This window comes from Aptenodytes patagonicus, chromosome 3 (assembly GCF_965638725.1).
Source record: "Aptenodytes patagonicus chromosome 3, bAptPat1.pri.cur, whole genome shotgun sequence".
NCBI classification, from domain to species: Eukaryota; Metazoa; Chordata; class Aves; order Sphenisciformes; family Spheniscidae; genus Aptenodytes; species Aptenodytes patagonicus.
The window spans coordinates 95522568-95540313 of NC_134951.1; the positions used below are offsets into that span (position 1 = coordinate 95522568).

General features: G+C 46.8%; 1 protein-coding gene across 5 annotated transcripts in view; it reads left to right on the forward strand.

Annotated features, from left to right (window-relative positions):
• TJAP1 (tight junction associated protein 1) overlaps positions 1–17746 on the forward strand; it is a 40444-nt gene that overhangs the window by 12442 nt on the left and 10256 nt on the right. For 2 of the 5 annotated variants that reach the window (XM_076334303.1, XM_076334300.1), the window contains 2 exons: positions 10675–10769; positions 17550–17578. In XM_076334303.1, the coding sequence (XP_076190418.1) occupies positions 10689–10769; positions 17550–17578 (110 nt within the window). In that variant the 5' untranslated portion in view covers positions 10675–10688. Of the gene's footprint in view, positions 1–10674; positions 10770–12340; positions 12395–14312; positions 14471–17549; positions 17579–17746 lie in introns of those variants that run through there. The other 3 variants (XM_076334301.1, XM_076334304.1, XM_076334302.1) reach the window with 3 other exon arrangements.

Genomic DNA, 17746 nt, shown 5'->3' on the forward strand with positions numbered 1-17746 from the left:
CCTCTCTACTGCCATCCTTAGACAGTAGCAGGCATGAAAGAATTGGCTCTAAGAAGTACTCTGGCTTTATAGCATAGTTTTTGCTTTTTAGCTGTTGCTGCAGTCTCTGGATCAGATGCCGCAGAGCTACTGTTGCCAGACTGGTCCATGCCACCCTCTCGAGAAGGATGTATCACTTTTCAAAGCAGGATCTCAATGATAGGTGATTAGGGGAATGTTAGTTGTTGCAAAAGACTCTTACCGTTGTGAAACAGTTGGAAATTATTCTCATTGGGCTCTCTTCTCCTTTGATTTCATGTAAACTGTGCATTTTATTTCAAACTAGTTGCCACTGACTCTGTACCTGTCTTTTAGGGCTTGGGTGTTGATGAGAGAGTGTGTTGCCTGTATGTTAATTTTTCTTCCTCTGTTCTGCAGTGCCAAACTTAACAATATGCCCTGTGGCAACATGAGATTTAGCAAAATAGAGTAAGTCTAAAAGTGGAATTTTATTGATAGAACATTTAAGTGTGTATAATCATTGGGTGTTTCAGCTTTGTCGTGCAATATAGGCTATGGCTGCCAAAATGGAGGTCTTGTTTAGGATTAAATACTGCTGCTGCTGTCACTTTCTGATTGCTAGGAAGGGATTAAGGGAGCTGGAATGAAATGCATGTGACATTGGCTAAGGAGGAAGGAGGGCTGATTCTTGGTCTTTGTCTTTCCTGTCAGTTTTAATATGTTGTGGAGAGAAAGTGACTAGTTCCTTGTTTTGGCTTCCCTGCTGGCCTTCAGGACTGTGTAGGAATCCAGATTTCTGTGCTTCTGTGTCCAGTCCCAAGCACCTCTGCCGGGGAGATGTGCTTCTCTGGCTAGAGCAGTAACCCTCACCAAGTAGCTAGAACTCCCCCTGGTGGGACAGGGAGCAGAAAGCAGGGCTATGGGTGGACAGTAAAATTGGGAATTGGTCTGATCCTGGGGCATCTTGAGCCAGCAGCAGATGTGGTGTTTCTCCAGTTGAGACATTCCTTAGTCCGGAGTCACAGACTCTGCAGAGCTGAGCTCGTGCAGCTGCATGAAGCTGAAGGCGTGAGCAAACAGCTTGCTGTCGGCACTGGACAAACACCTTATCGTTGCAACATCTGCCTGGCTATACACTGGCATTCGTCCATGGTCTTTGCCCTTAGAGGAGCAGTAAGCTGCTAGCTCTTTGAGTGGTTTAGTCTGACACTTGACCAAAGAAAAAAAAAAAGCTACCCGCAACAGGATGGCTTGCTTTCTTAAGGATATCTGGGGCCGATCATCCTCTGCTCTCAGTTAGAGTGCCTTTGAGAATAGGTGACTTCACCTGCAGCTTGACTATCTCTCATTCCCAGCTTGCTCTCTGCAGAGTTGCATAGAGCTTACTTACAGGGGGGTCTACAGGAAGGAGCCCTGTGGAGGTGAAGAGCTTGCTTGTCTTCACTGCTAAAAAGATGTTTTTCCTTAACCTCAGAATAATTAACGGGCTTATGCTATCCCAAAGGATAACAGCGGTAAAGACCAGGCATTTCAGTTTTACAAGAGCAATGCCAGGCAAGGGATGTAGTGCTAGTCTGGACAAGCTGACCTTGTGGTAAAACTAAAGTGCTGGGCCTTCGCTGCAGTTGCCCCTTGAGACAATTTATGCTCATTATCAGCTCCAGCTGAAGAACAACACTGGTGCTAGCAATGATGACAAATGTGGAAGGAGATGGTTGATGAGAGCTCTGACTCTGCCCCAGGAGGGGTTGTGTCTGAGGGAAGAGCTGAAGCAACCCTGCTTGGTCTCAGGTGGGGCGCCTGTGGTTATCCCCCCCAAGGGAGGAAGGTGAACCTAGGAGGTACAATACAGCATGTACAGAAAGACAAGCAGTGCAGCCTGTGACTGCTGGTGACAGGCAGCCTCCTCATGTACAGCCTGTAGGGCAGGGGGTGGAGGTGTGGGTCTCCTCTGCTGCGGTTAGGATCCTGCTGTTAAAAGGACTGACTGGAGCCCAGGTGAATGGGGAGAAAAGAGCCATAGCCAGTTGCGTGCTTTATACAGGTCACCAGTGAAAGATGGGTGGGTGGATCTGTTTGTTTTTCCTAAGCTGGATTAAACTGTGTTGTATTTCTGTGACTGAACTCTTAGAATAAAATCTCTCAGCAGTTCAGTGGTGCTGAAGACTAAGAGAATCATTAAAAAAAAAAGCTTAAAAAAAAAAGCAAAAAAAAAAAAGGCAAATGAGGCAAACTGAGGCAGATTAACTACAGGGCCACACCACAAAAAAGAGAGAAGATGCTCCAGGGTTACATTCTGCTTCAGGAGCCATGCTGCTCTATTGTTTACAGAGTTGAGACAAGTTTTGTGCCTGTTCCTGCCCTTGGCTCAGGCTCTGAATCTGCTAGGCCCAAAGCATGTTTTTGAAAGCCGTCTCCTTTCCTTGTTCTGCCTTTGTGGCCTGTTGAGACGACTACCGCCAGTGTGTAGGTGTGGGTGCTCTAACACTCCACATCGTGCCTGGGTGCAGAGGCTGAGTGGAAGTCGATGCAGAATACTCGATGCAGTCTCCAGAGTAGGCAATGGCTGTGACTTGGGTTAAGTGGGAGGTGTCTGTGCCTGGTAGGAATCCTGCTTTGCAAAGGAGTCAGTAGCAACATCACTCGTAACCTCTGGGAAGGGAAAGTGGCAGGATGTGATCAGCTTTGGGAAGAGGCTGTGAACCCCTTTCTCTTTTCTCCCTTTGGCTGGATAGGTTTATTCCTCTAACACCACTTCTGTTTCTCTCAGTGCTACACTGCTTTTCCCTGCCAGCTTATAACGAGCTATTGCTCATTGTAGGTGAAGCGAGAATCAGGTGGCTTAGTTGAAGAATGACCCACTGCTATCCTCACACAACGCTGGAGTCTGTAATTTTACTTCATTATACTGACTGCTGTCTGTATTCAGTGCCGTAGAGATCATAAAATATTTCTGTGCTAGAAGGTCTTCTCTGAATAGCACAGAGGATGGCTCAAGTTTCCATGGCAATGCTTCTGAATGTGCTTCTGTCACCAAAGAAAGAGGGACTGTCAGTTGATTAAGGTTTGAGGGTTTTATTTGAGAAAGGGGATGGTGGTGAGACTGCCTGTTAGTTGTTTGCCTGCCTTTGGGTAGTGCCTCTGACTGATATATAACCTGAAGAAAGAGGAAGCTGACATTTGGCTAATGGCAGAGACGGACTGTGTCACGCAAACTACAGCTGGACTCCTGGACATGCTTAACTGTTCAGCTACAGATACAGCTGCACAATCACCCAACAGTTAAGCCTGTACCATTCTCTGCCTCTCACATCTGACCATCTGCTAGGGAAAAGCTAATTAAACCAAAAGGATTCTTGCTGGGATTAAACCCCAGCAGCAGAGAGAACTGAGTATAGTACAAATATTGTTCTCCTACTACTGGATCAGGGTTGCTGCTTTATTTGTACTTATAAAGAATTGCAGGCTATTCAGCTCAGTTGCTGTCAGGTAGGTGTTTAGCTCATGCACACTTTTCTTCTCTTTTCTATCCCAGATCACTCTTGTTGTAGGTGCAAAAAATAAGGCTGTATCTTGCTGAATTTTCTTGCAGTTCCTTTCTTATGACAGCTGAGGCTGTTTTTCTTTCACATGGAATTTCATGCAAAAACAGTGCACAAAGCTGTCTTTCCTCCTAGTGCCTCAATTTCTTTACTTATGGAATGGAAATTGTTCCTGCCTTCCTCATTGCGTGTATTTATGGTGAGCATGAATCCTAGAGTTGGTGTGGGTCCACATAACCTTATAATTGCTAGAAGCTACCGGTGTGAATCTGAGACTCAAGACCAAACAGTTTATTGCGAAAATGTGCCTGCAGCCCTCTGAGAGTTGAAATTTAAATCTCGTAAAATGGAAAATGTGGAAGTGTGGTTCTCTTAGCAACTGAACTCTTGTGTGTACCTACAGTCCATGTTGCCATGTGATCAGGGCTTCAAAATAGCTCTTTCAAAAAAATAATAAATTAAATGGACTTACAACTCTGGTTGATTACACGGCTGCCGCTGGTACTCAGCAGAAGTGACAGCTCACCACATTGTTCAGAGTTGTGGCACAATTTAGTTTCTGAAGGCCAATGAGGGATTTAGTTCTGTGCAAGGGGCTCTGAGAGGATTCTCGCTATTATCTTTCCATGCTGAACATGGAAAACTTGTACTGAAGAGGAAGTTAGTTCTGCATATGGTAGCTCAGAGATGGCAGTAGAAGGCGGCAGTGAGGAGAGGGTGATGGTTGCATTGGTGGAGTGGATGTAAGGAAGGTTGGAGTGAGCTCAGAGACCCGATTGAAGAAGCAGGTAGAGATGAAAGTGAGAGTACCAAAAGAATGAAGATAAATTAAGTCTTGATATTCAGGAGGAACAGTTCAGATAGTTTTGAATGAGGAATGGAAAAAAAACAGTAATTTTGGAATTGCTGGAATTTAATTTTGACAAATACGTTTCAGGGGGAAATGCTGTGGGAACTGAGGAGATGAGAGGTGATTTTAGAGTGTGGATTTATAGCACATTAGGTCTGTGACCTCAGACTTGTTTTGTGTATGTGCTTACCCCACAGTTAGCAAGAGAACTTCATATTTTGGTGGAAGAGGGGCAGTAGTAAGACCATGCCTGGGGGCAGTTAGATAACCTGCTCTAACTCCACACTCCAGTTTGCTCAGATGAGCTGTTGGTGAGCCATACCCTTAGGAATGAGCGAGTGGGGAACATTGCCTTCCCGGTGTCTGAACTGTTCCAGGTATGTTGGACATCAGCAAGCAAAAGCTGTGTGGGTGTGTGGAAAGTGGGGTACAGTGCAAGTATTTATGACCACCCTTCCCTTCTTGCTTGGGGAGAGTACAGAAAATGTTATGCCATGCTGGTCTGAGCATTATTATGTTTAGTTGGCATAGAGGTAGTAAAACTTTCAAGTTATATAAATGTCAATACCTTTAATACCTTAATATACCTTGTGTAGCATGGTTAGCTTATGTTGATTCTGAGAGAGACACATGTCGCTCTGGGTTTTTTGGAAGAAAAAAAACCCAAACACAAAACCCAGCAAAACCTTCTTTGGAAGTAGGAAAGGGCAAAAAAGGGTTAACTTCAGTATTGGTAAGGATTTTGCCATTGCAGGGAAGTTGTACTGATTTAACTTAATCAGATTAGAAACAGCTGTGATTATATTAGTGCAGCATTCTTGTATAGGCATCCTTAATTTAGTTTGTGTCTTGTATCTATCTATTTAACTTAAGTTGATTCAACATAAAGTGCTTTTAAACTGAATTAAGAACATTTACCCAGGAGGGTTATACTGCTTTACATTATTTTCTAAGTCAATTTAATTTAGTACAGTGTATATGTAGACAAGACCTTGGGGAAAAAGCTGATCCTTTTTATTACTTGCTGAACAGTGTGTCATGTTTGGCTGCAGCCATGTGATAGTGGAATGAAAGAGCCTGTTGTGGTGCATGTTGGTGGAGGATGGGCGAACTGATCATTGCAAGCCTTTGTACAACTTGGTCGTTCTTAGCCATAGTGTTTGATTAAAGTAGATTGCTCCTCCTTATAAATTAGGCTTTTTCTTGTCTAGAACAGATGTGAGACCCCTGAAATGTTATTTTAAGGTTCTGCCTCAGCCTGCCAATAAAAGTGCCTGCAGACCTGGTTAGCGTGCTGTGGATGCAGCAAAAGCAACATCTCAAAACTTTTGCAAATGTTTAATGTTTCAAAAGATTCAGATGGCTGAGCAGGTTTGAGCTGGACTTTTCTACAGCTAGGCAGAGCTTGAAAGAAATTTCACCCAATTTTGGTACTGTTTCCCGGTCACTGTCTCCCCCCCAGTATGTGCCTCAGTATGTATGGTGACTTATGCACATAAAAAACTCATGGCCAAGGAAGAAGTTACTATGTGAGTACTGCAGATGTCTGTTCTCTTTCTTGTTGAAAAGGATAAATCTAGTCAATACATCTTGTATTTTCTGCTTGTGGGTGAAGGCTCTATGGGAACAAAACTGGCATGTGAATGACTCCGCAAGTGTGGTTGTAGTGATAGAGTTTCAGAATAAAGCTGGCTGCTGTAAAAGCCATTTAATTTCTTGAAATTTGCTTTTGCCAGCACCTGCAAGCATCAGGGCTGGACTTACCTCCTCAACATTGCAGATACTCTGTAGGCTGGGTCATTGCAACAACTTGTCCATCTGTCCTCTGTAAATAATGCAAATAACGTGCTCTGCTCCGTTGTCCGGCTGTGTAGATACTGCATAGTGTGTTAGCCATCTGTGCATCACTGCGACTCATAGACAGAGGAGATGTTTTGGAGAGTGTATTGAAGCAAGTATATAGGTTGCAGTAATAGGGCATTCTCTAGCATTGCTGTATTCTCTGCTAGAGGGATGGCTCAGTGACATTCAGACCCTGGCACTGAGGAGCTGGAGACTGTAGTTTTCCCAGAACTTCTGAAACCAAAGACTGAAACAAGAGGACTGCTGATATTAATTGCTGGGGGTTGTACGAGACTTAGGGAATACCTACAAGGGCTGAGAGTCCACTTCTCGGTGATTGAAGAATTTAAGCTGTTCCTACCTTGTCCTAATTAAATGCCTTTTGATTTTATGCTCTAGGAAGGTAATGTATGATTCCTGCCCCCCCCCCCCCCCCTTCCTACACAGCACAGGAGCCAACAGAGGCCTGAGAAGCGAACTCCTACATGTTGATTTTCTACAGAAATGTTCACCCACTCCCTCCTTCCCTTCTCTTCAAATGTTTGCTTGCTATAGCCGTTCCCTAGCTTGTGTTTGAGAAAGTTTAAAGCCATGGCTCCCAAATTTCCCTCGTGATACACCCGCTTTTTGCCAAGTACATGTTAGAGTATCAAGATTCGCTTTTTCTAGCAGGGCCCAGACAGTTATTTTCAGGAACTTTTGAGAGTTTTCCCGATCTCCATGAGCTGTTTTCTAATGGCCTGGTATACAACTCTTTAAATATCTGAGAAACACGCTCCAAAAGTCTTTCCATGGAAGATCTTAAAAGAACACAGGTAAGAGGACAGAGTGGGGAAGGACATGAAACCCAAGGTGCAAAGACAAAGAGGCTCTGGAAGTTTGTAGCCTAAACCACCTTGTGAGAGTTGAAAGGATCACTGAACAAACTAAAGAGATCAAGCTAACAGGATCACTGAACAGACTAAACAGGCTTCTGGTGTGTCAGCGTTTTTGGATGAGGAGCTGTCATTAGCCCCCGATGTCGCTGTCAGTGCTAAAGGTGACTTGGCAAATGACCTTTTGCCGAGCTGGTTCTTGTGCAATTTCAGATTTAACCATTAAAGGTGGTTCTATGCTTTTATATGCATTAGAAAGCTAGTGTTCATTTCCTGGTCAAAATCTCCGCTGAGTATTTTTATTCTCCATTAACATTCCTTCTGGGGATTGGATTTGGGTCCTTTGCTTCCTGTCCTGCTCCTGTTCAGATGTTAATCAGCTGTTGCATTCTATTCCAGTTATGTGTTAGCAATGTTAGTGTTTCTTGGGCAATGCTGATCTGTCCTGGCTTTTATAAAAGGGTTAGGGAAGCTAAGCTACTCTTAACACAGCAAAGAGAGATAATAAAATGCATACTTAAGGATATGGAGTGCAACTGAATTAGGGGGACTGGGATCTTTGTATTGTGGAAGGGGGGAGTGGGGCTGTAAGAAAAGTGCAATTCTGATTACTTTTAAGAGACTTCCGCAGGGTGCAATGGGTATGACAGACACATGATATGTCCGGTGGTATTTACATTCAACAAGAACTATGTAAGACTGTAGAGTCTAGGGATTTCATTTTCTTTGGAAATATGTTAGGTGTTAAGTAGGGCTTGTTACACGGACTGTTGTTCAACAGCTAGCCTGATCCCTTTTTCTTGATAGCTCTTGGAATTGTTCCCATGCAGGGAACAGAGGTTTCTGCCTAACAGTCAAGGTTAATTGGTATGGAAAAGCAGGAATGAGCAATAATCCTCCTGAAACTCGATTTTAATCCAAGAGTCACTATAATGCTATTACTCAGATCTGAATCGTGAGCATTAATGTACAAGCAGAACTGAGATGCGAGTTTCTGCACCAGGAGCTATCATCCTTTTATTTTAAAATGAGCTTCAAAGTAGCCAGCAGCAGAGTGGATCTGAATGTACTTTTAATTGAGATGGCTTGTCTGAATGAAAAGATTTCTCTCATTAAATGTTGAAGTGTCCTTTAATAACCTTGCAGTCCTTTTCCATCATACTCTGCACCAGCAGTCTACAGGTGCTGCTTTTAACTTCACACAGCTTGTTTGTCTGTCCTGGACAAGACCTCTTGATGCAGTTATTGCATCATCCATGTCGCTGATTAGTTGTCTTGATCAGGCTTACTGCAGCAGCTTCTCATGTAGTCTGTCTTGAGACATGTGGAGGCTAAGGTTGCCTCTATCCATAAGCACAGGAAGGCAACTGGACTAGTCTCTCTTGCTTTTACTTCTCATGATGCTAGTGAAGAGACATTATTGCCTCCTAAAGCAGGATGTGCCAATGTCCTGCATTGGATATGCATTCGGAGTATAGGTTGGCCCACACAGAGTGAAAATTCTGGGTTAGCTGTGGTGATCAGATATGTGGCACAGGACAGTAGCAGCATTTTTTTACATGTGGGTATTGCATTTGGAGTTTTTTGGAGTACACTGGCTCTGATAGCCAATGAACGTTTCTGTAGTGTTCCATTAGAAACAAATGTGACTGTGATTGTATTATGGAACGTATTTTCTCTGTCATACAAGTTTATCTTTCTGAATAAAAAGCAAGGTTAAAGAAATGCTGCTTTTAAGAGGAAAAGGCTGGAAAGATGACACAGTACCTGAAATAAGAAACATTCTCTGCAACATAATCACCATATTTCTGTTGAGGAAGGGAGACTGCTGACCCCGAACACTGGTAAGCGGGCTATCAGAAGAGGCAACACAAGAGAAGTTTATGAGGAAAACCCTGCAAGTCCTCTGCCTCTTTGCAGGGAATGTTCAGCTGCTGCAACAGCAAGCAGGCAAAACCTGTGTGCATCCTAGAACCAAAGCTAAATATTAGCTACCTCAGGCCTCAAGGGACTTGCCAAGTATCAGGAAGACACTAGGTACCTACACATGTTGCCTTTTTTTCTTTGGTGCTTTCCCTTTTTGTCCGAAGGGTTCCTTTTTGGACCTTTTTTGTATGCTATGGACCTCTTTTTTGTTACCGGAGACAAAGTGATGCTAATGGGTAGTGTTGTGGTTTTGCATGCATGCCAAGTGGCTGTTAGTTCTGTGGGCCCTGTACAGAGTAGTCTTAAGCAATTCTGTGCTAGATCACATCTATTCCTGGTGTGTGGTAAAGGTTTTGCCTTTCTCAGATCACACGGAGAACATAGCTACTCAGCAAGTGGATTTTACACTGAGGGATGCTCTCTGGTAAAAACAGCTAGAGCCAAGCTTGTATACTGCCTGTGCAGCTGTACTCAGTCACTGTCACTGCACTCGCTCACTGTGAAGAGGAAAGAGGTTGTGTGCGTTTTGTCTTTGTGAGGGGGTGGAGGAATCCTCAGCTTTTTGCATTGACAAAACAAATTGTTAGGTTTCCACTGCAGTCTTCTGACCCTTTGTGTGTTCATGTCTGTTTGCCTGGAATATGTGGCTATTGCTGATGCTGATCAGTGTGAGCCCAAGCCTTGTAGCCTTCAGTGAGCCATTCCAGTGAAGCTGTAACTGTCAGTGAGCTTAGAAATGAGACTGGAACTACGGTGGGTAGTAGCTAGAAGACAGTAGAATTGGAGCTACTGCAGACGATAGCCTTCTAGGAAGAGGACTGTAAATGTTAAGGAACGTTACTGATGCGAGATGGAAAGAGCAGATAAAAGGAACCAGGAGGTTAAGTTTCCTTTTGTATTACAGTGCTAATTAGAATAATTGAAGAGCTACCTCCTGCTGTAGCTCCAGGCTAAAGCTGAACTGCTGCAGGGTAGTCAGAATGTGGACTTGACAGCAAGCTCCTTCAGAGAGAGGCTTGTGAATAGTGTGGTGAGCAGAATTAGTGCTGCCTTCTATTTCTGGATATTACCTATATCCATTACTGCTTTGGAGCGCAAGGTCCGTCTATTCTGCAGAGAGTATCTGCTCCTCTCTGAATGGATGTGTGGTGAATTGAGCCACCTTGTGATTTTCTCTGTGGTAGCAAAGGATGCTCAGGTATTGTAGGCAAGGAGGGCTTAACTGTGCTGTTTAGCGCAGGGAAGTCTGCAGAACAAAATTGTGTTGCTGTGGCAGGGTGGTTGGAGCAGAATGACAGAGGCTGGATTCCTGGTGTTGGACAGGAATGCAGGTGGGGAAGCAGTGGCCCCTGGAGCCATCTAGAAAAAACAGCTGCCTTTCAGAGGTCAGTTACTGGTCTGCACAGGCATCCTGCTCGGTGGAGAATGGTTAAAAGACCTCCCTTTTCTGGGACACAGTGAAGACAAGGAGCTTACTTCACTGGAGGGTTCTGGCATTAGATAGTAGCCTGATGGTGCAGCAGTTTGCTGCTGACTTCTGCCCTGGCACCTGGCCGTGGGTTGCTCTGCTCATGCCTAGCTGTTTCCATGTGTTGTGCTGATAGGTGACTGACACCAAGTTTCCTTTCTCATGTTTCAGGAGCTGTTGGCCAGATGCTGCTGGATGCTGACAGGGGAAAGCTGATTCGGAGACAAGCGGCCAGAAATGTTTGGACACGTTGTCACTTTGGATCTGTAAGTCCTTGTTTGAGGGAAAGTTGCCTGGAGGCACTGTGAGTATTTAAGTGTCTCTGAAAATTCTCAGATCATGAGGGTAGGTTTCAAATCCTGGTATCTTTTCCAGGTAGGGGGGGATGAGATGGCAGGTAGTACAGTTGCTGGCTCTGGGGTAGGAAGCAGGACAGTCCTGTTTGAGCCTGAGGAACTGTGTGCTGAGAGACAGGGAGGCCTTTGGCATCTTCGTTCTGAGCACCTCTGCAATGGAAACATGTGTGGACCCATGGGTGCAGCTGTTCCTGGAAGCCTCTGCTTGTCAGCCAGCCCATATGGCTGGTGATTTTGCCTTGATGCTGAACCAGCTCCTGCTGGGGGTTGGTGGAAAAGCAGATTCAAACTATGCTGGCCTGGTCCTTCCTGGAGGTGCACGTTGTCCCTCTCTCTCTCTTTCTCCCCCCGTACTTTACAGTTTGCCCCGCAGAGCAGTTACGCTGTTGTGAAGCTGTTTTTACCTGTGCTAGTCGAGACCTGACTGTAGCATTGTAGTAAGGAAAGAGGCCAGACAGCTTGTTGGGGCAAGGCCAGCACTAGGGCACCTCTTCAGTTTGTTCTGGCAAAGCTTGAGTTTGCATGGTCCTGGTTGCCTGCCTGTTCCATTCACCTTCAGTCTGACTCTCCCCATGTGCGTACAACTGCTCCACACCCTGCACTCCTGTCCTGCCTCCCAGGGCTTGGTGCCATTGCCACGGAAAAAGCAGTACAGCAGCAGAAGTGCATCAAGGAAGGGAAGGCTCCACTGCAGTCTCTCTTGTGCCAGAGTGATGGCCACAGAGCTACAGTCTTACAGCTGGCTCCTAGATCAACCCAATTCTCTTCTTGTAGTGATGGGTACCCTGGGCTTTGAACAGAGAGGAAGGATGTTTTTGAACTTGTGTTGTATCCCTAGTTGGCTGGACGCTATTTTACAGAAGCCTGTTAGCAGCAAGGTAGAGTGTGGCATGCTGCTTGCTGGAAGTCAGAGAGTAGCTTGCCTTCCTCTCTTGTGGAGGTGTGGGTTATCACAGCTGTAGGCACAAGGATGTAATGTTTTGCCTCAGACGAGAGTCTGATAATTGCCAGCTTATTTGTAGGTGAGAAGCACTGACTTAAAAGGATGAGTGAGGTAATTGTTAGCATTACCAAGCTTCTGTACCAAAGGCTTCACAGTTAGCATCCCTCTGCAGTAGCGGGGAAGATTAGCTGGGAGGGCCCCATTTCACAGGAGGTTTGTTTAGTCCTTCCTGGAACCAAAGTTCCCTTGAAGCTATTGCTTCATGAATTTTGAGTTTGTGTGGTCCCAGTTGCCTGAATGCCTTGGACATGTCCTTGCCAGGTGCCTTTCCAGCTCTTGCTGGGTTATGTGGCCCAACTATCCTAAGCTAATTTCATTTACTTTCAGAAGATCTGATGTGGGTTGGGGCAGGTACCTGGAGTGAAATGACCATCCAATTGTTCTTGGTTATAAACATTCCCCATTCCTTACGTATTTATGGGGGTGAGATTTCAGACTGGCTGTTTTGATGGATGCTAAGCTATTTGTTTCTCTTCAGGGCATCTGAGTGAGTGTCCCTGCTTCATGAGGCTTTGAATTTGAGCCCAGGCTGGTAAGTGCTCAGGTCCTTGTGGGCTAGAGAAATGATTGTGATTTCAGCTTGGGATATCTCCATGTGCATCTCCTGTCCTTAGCCTGGCAGGAATTGGCAGAAGAGTCCCCTAGATCACCTGTTTGATGGTGGGCTGTTGACACACCTGGTTCTGGTCAGGATTTCAGCATTCCTCTTTGAAGAAGGGAAATGTCTTCCCAGCAAGTCAGACCCATCTGTTTTGCTTGGGGATGCAGCGGAATGTGCGTTTGGTATGCTGGATGTGATTTTTCTAAAGTATTAGAGATCTCTTCACCTACTTGAGTCTTTTTAGGAGAAGGGACCTTGAGGGAAAGACTGCAGCAAGGGGGGAGTTTCCAGCATTCTGATGGTGGAGATTTACAGGTTAGTCCTAGGAAGTTGTTCGTGCCTGTGGAAAGGCATGAGAAACTTTTTTGTGAGTTTGTGTTTTTAGCAGAGTGGAGGACAGCTTGCAAATGTTCCTGTGAAGTGTAAAGCCTGTTGTGGCTTGGAGCCACTCTGTGCTTGGTGCAGACACCTCACACTTGCCAGTCCTCCCAGAGGACTCAGTCTGAGTGTCAAGAAGATGCAGCTAGGCAAGAGTGGATAAGAATTGGAGAGAATTCTTGGGGCTCCATTTAGACACTTAACATGTAAAACTCCACCGGCCAAAACACAAAGCAAGTGAAGTCTGCTAGGTCACTGGCCCAGTGGTATCCATTGACTGCCTTGAAGGTATGTGAATGGGAGTCAGATGGCCCTGCCTGTAGAAGAGGGGAGAGAGTGATCTGAGTTGAGGCAGATCCTGCACTTTGAAATGCTGCAGGTCAGGCGCTGAGGATTGCAGAGATGCTAGGCTTGATCAGTGTTAGGATCCAACAAGGGAAAGGGAAATGAGAAGTGGGCGCTTACCCCAAATATAGGGGGACTATGAACGATGCATATGTTGTCATCGGGGAAAGTCTGGTATCGGGCTCTGCAGGGACTGCTTGGTATCTCCAAGACTTCTTGTCTTGTGTACAATGGGGTGGTTGAATTCCCGGCTACTTGGGGAGAAGTCTTCCTGCCCTCCACTGCAGTTCCAAAGTGGTGGAAAGGACGGAGATTCTTCCATGTGTACAAGATAGCTGCTTTCCTTCTACCCCGTTTTTTGCTCTTGTACTGCTACTGCTCCTGCAGCAGTAAGAATCCTGCTCAGCACAGCTGGGGTAAAGGGACTAATCTGGTCTTTCTGCTAGCGGTACTGCTGCATGTTGCAAAATCTGGCCATAGGTACCAATGTCAATGGTATTGCTCCCTAATTTGATGCCACCTGTGACTTGGGGGTGGTCTTTATATTTTCTGACAGAGTGAGTGGTTGTAATGGTATGGTACCTCCTTCTGACAAGTCTCCTGTGGTCTGCTGCATTTGGGTTCCAGTGTAAGCCAAAAACTTCTGGGTTTGGGCTCTTTAATGGCTGGAGTCTCCTCCCACATAGTCCCTGCTGACAGTGACAGCACATGATCAATAACTCCTGCTCCAGCTGTCACTGCTGCCTGTAAGGCTTGCAGTTTCCATATTGGAAAAGGCCTTTCCTAAAGAGCCTAATCAATATGCTGCTGTGAGGTCTGTTCTCGTTTGCTATATATAATCCGGACACACACAAACTACGTGAGTGAGCATGTGTAGAGGGGGGGAGAGGATGTGCCAGCCCTCTGCTCTCGCTGGCTGGGAGAAGGACACAGCTACCTCTTACTTTGCTCCCTCTCCTGCAGCTGCTGCTCAAGGCTTGTGGCCACATCCTTCCCCTACTCTGTTAGCAGTCTGCATGGGGACCTGCTCTGAGACTCCAGGGGAGCCGAATTCCTGCTGGGTCACTTCTAGGGTTCGATGGAGCACCTGTGACTCTCTCTTCTGTGCACTTTCTGCTGTTGGTAGGTAACCGCTTTCGGAGCCACGCAGGTGGGAGGATGTCGAGCACAGCTCCATCGAAGAAGCCTTACCGCAAGGCTCCCCCGCAGCATCGTGAGATCCGCCATGAGGTACCCATCATTCGTGATGACCAGGATGGAGTGATCTTGGCCGAGCAGAGTCAGGTAACGGCTTGCCGGGTGGCAAAGGGCTTAACACCATTGCATCAGCAAACAGGGTTTAGTTACACCGAGGCAGGCCAGCTCAAGCAGGCAGAGGGGTTTGAGGTTTGCAACCTGAACTTCTGCTCATCGTGGTCCCTGGAGTCCAGCAGTGAGAAGGAAGTGACAGGGTGCAGAGCAGAGTTGAACATCAAGAGCCAGACTGTCTCACCAGCACTTCCACGTGGTGGGAAGATGGGGCAGCGAAGTGGGAAGCGGTGCTCAAACCGCAGTCATGGGCACCTTGGCAAATTTGTGAGCCGTAGCATGGAGACAGTTGTGGTGTCTGGAGATGAAAGACACCATCCCACTTGCTCTTTCAAGAGCAGAAGCCTGGAACGCTCACTTATGTTTAAAGAACCTCCTGAAGTCCTGACACCGAGGAAGTTTCAGGTCTCCTCTACACACCTGCCTCTCAAAGGGATCCTGAAGCAGACCAACATGACAGGCCCGTGCCTTGAGAGCTTACGCAAGTCCCGCTCAGTAGAGACGCTTTCCCGTGGCCATGGCTCACGCAAGTACAGTGATCCTCAGCTCTGTCTCAGCCATAGAGAGAAGCACTCACTGGAGCACAGCAGCAGCAGTGCAGCTGACTCTATCAAGCGCAGGGAGAAGATCACAGAGGAAAAACTGCAGTTCTCCAAATTCCTGGACGAGATTACCCAGCGGGTGCTGAGTCCCATCCGCTTGCGCTCACTGGGAGGGACCAGAGGAGCAGAACAAGACCAGAACTCTCCCCTTTTCCCCAGAAGCTCTGTGACAGAAGGCCAAGGGGAAGGTCACCTGCAAGGGGTCAAAACCAAGCGTGCAACTGAAAGATCCCCCTGCCCAAGCAGAAGAAAAGCAGAAAAGAAATGTGAGGGGCTGGGAATGGCTTCGTGCCAGAGAAAGTGTGCTGAGGAGGCTGAGAGAGCTTCCGGACTAAGAAAGAAACCCATCCTTGGGAGGAAGGACAGTAAGGAAAAACTCCTTTCCTTGGAGAGAAGGGTAGTAGATCTGTGTCAGTATGAGCTGCAGCAGCTGGCAGACCTGGGGCTAGCAGGGACATCCTCTGGGCAGCAGCACTCACTGTCTTCATGGAAAAGCAGTGCAGAGGGCATAAGGGATGAAAGCAGTCCCTGTTCACGGCTATTACAGCCACACCATCTGTGTGCTAAACTTGGGCAGAAGCGTGCAGTGGAGCCAAACTATTCAGAGGAAGGATCTTTCTCCACTCCAACACGCTGGAGTCGGGAGGAGGGGTCTACCCCATCTAGATCCTCCCCTTCCTTCAGCCTGGCACTAAACAAGGTAGGTGCCAGGGCCACTGGCTCACAGACAGGGGTCTCACAAAGGCCAAAGCCCCCACCTGGATCTCATCTAGTCTGTAATGCCAGCGGGGGAGAGTGAGAACAGGCCCCCAGACCTCATGTTGTGGGTGCTTAATCACCAGAAGCTGCTCTCTTGTGGGTGCCACTCATGGCTGTGCTCCAGGTTGGGTATATCTTCCTGGGAGGAACCAGCTTCCCTTTGGCCCCAGGAGTTAGGAAGGCAGGAGCTGGTGCTGTTCTCCCCACTGCAGGCTTCCCAGGTGTTTGCACGTTGGAGGCCCTCCAGGCTGTGGGACAGCAGGTGTGTGCAGGAGGCAGGCAGCTCTCTTGTCAGGAGGTGTTGGGATGCTCCCGGTGCTTTTTGTGTGCTCTGTGCCTGCCTGTCTTGGGGTACTGGATCTTTGTATGATGGCTGTTTCAGATCTTTGTAAGCCTTCTTCTCTTTTCTCCAGCCTGCTTTGGGGCCATCGCCTCAATTTAATAGGAATTGCATTATCCCCTTTGCCTGGTCACTAGCATCTGCTGTGTGTGTATTTGTGAGGGTAGGGGATGCAGTTGCTAGATAATTCTGCATGAATTAACCAATTGCCACGTGGGGTCAGGATGTAAGAAAAGAATGGATTGATGCTTTGCCTTTAGGGACAGGAGGATATATGCAGGTGGTAAGGACCATTCTTTTAAAGTGTGAATTAATGAAGGAAGCAGCCCCATGATGTCTTAGGGCCAGGACTGGGGTGGTTTGCCTTCTGTAATATTGCTAGCAGCTCAACAACCTCATCCACAACTGTCTGTGGCATGGCCGCTCAGCCCAGAGCTGGCTGGACTTAATGGACAATCTAAAGTGTGGCAGCACTTTGGGTTTGTGCAGTGCTGTTGGTACCAAGCACCAAAAATAATCCATGGGCAGCTTGGACTTTGTAAGAATGGTCACAGTCTTGGGCTTTCACAGAAAATACGGTTGCTTCTAGTGCTAATTAAATCTCTCCCAGCTGTGCTGGCAGGCAGCAGCCATCTCGTGGGTTAACAGAGAGTGTAAAGGAATTGAGAATAGCTGAGTCGTGTGCTCTTGTCGCTGTGCTGTGTCTCTTTGTTCTGCAGGTCCCTGCTCCAGCCATTTCTGGGGATCTTGCCCAGAACATTAATTTCTTTTACAGGCTTTTCTGACCTTTGGTGTTTCTTCTGCTATCGCACAATAGTTACAGTGGCTGGTTTCAGCTCTGCAGAAAGAAACCTTTTTCACAGCACAATCTGGGTGATGTTAAACGGTAGACACATTTTTCAGCTCCCAAATGATTCTCTCTCATTCTTTTTGTGGGGCTTCAAGGGTGTTGTGATTGCTGTGGTGACAATTTAATCCTCAGTGTATGCTGGCCTGTGAGATTCCTGCTGCCCACTAACTGTGGATGTGGAGGAAGCTGAAACAGCAGCTAAGGTGACGATGTTACAAGAAATGCTGAGATTGCACCATGGGAGAGTAAAGTTACCTAACTTGTGTGGTGGTTTCTAGTCTAGCTCTTCTACCCTGAACCAGAACACACAGTCTGTCTTGGTATCAGACAGCTGAGCGGTGTGTACAGATCCTAGCAGCTCTAAGCGTGCCTAGCATGACCTGTCAGAGCAGGTGAGGAAGAGTCACAGGTAGGGTCTAGCAACCATGACTCTGCCCTTTAGGAAATGTGAGAGACCAACTCCTCCTCTGAAAGAATCTCACAGCTGTTTTCTTCCCTGTGCAGGAACCCTTGACGGATGCAGAAAGGATGAAGTAAGTGTCCTGCTCCCCCTCTATGCCTGTCATACTGCAACTGTGTGGGTGCTGATTCCTCACATCCTGCCTGTGCCACCTGCACAACGAAGCTGACTGGCCCTGTGGGCTCCTCTCAGATCTTCAATTTTCTTGGGGCCATGTGGGCAGAGCTTTAGTCTGTGCCTT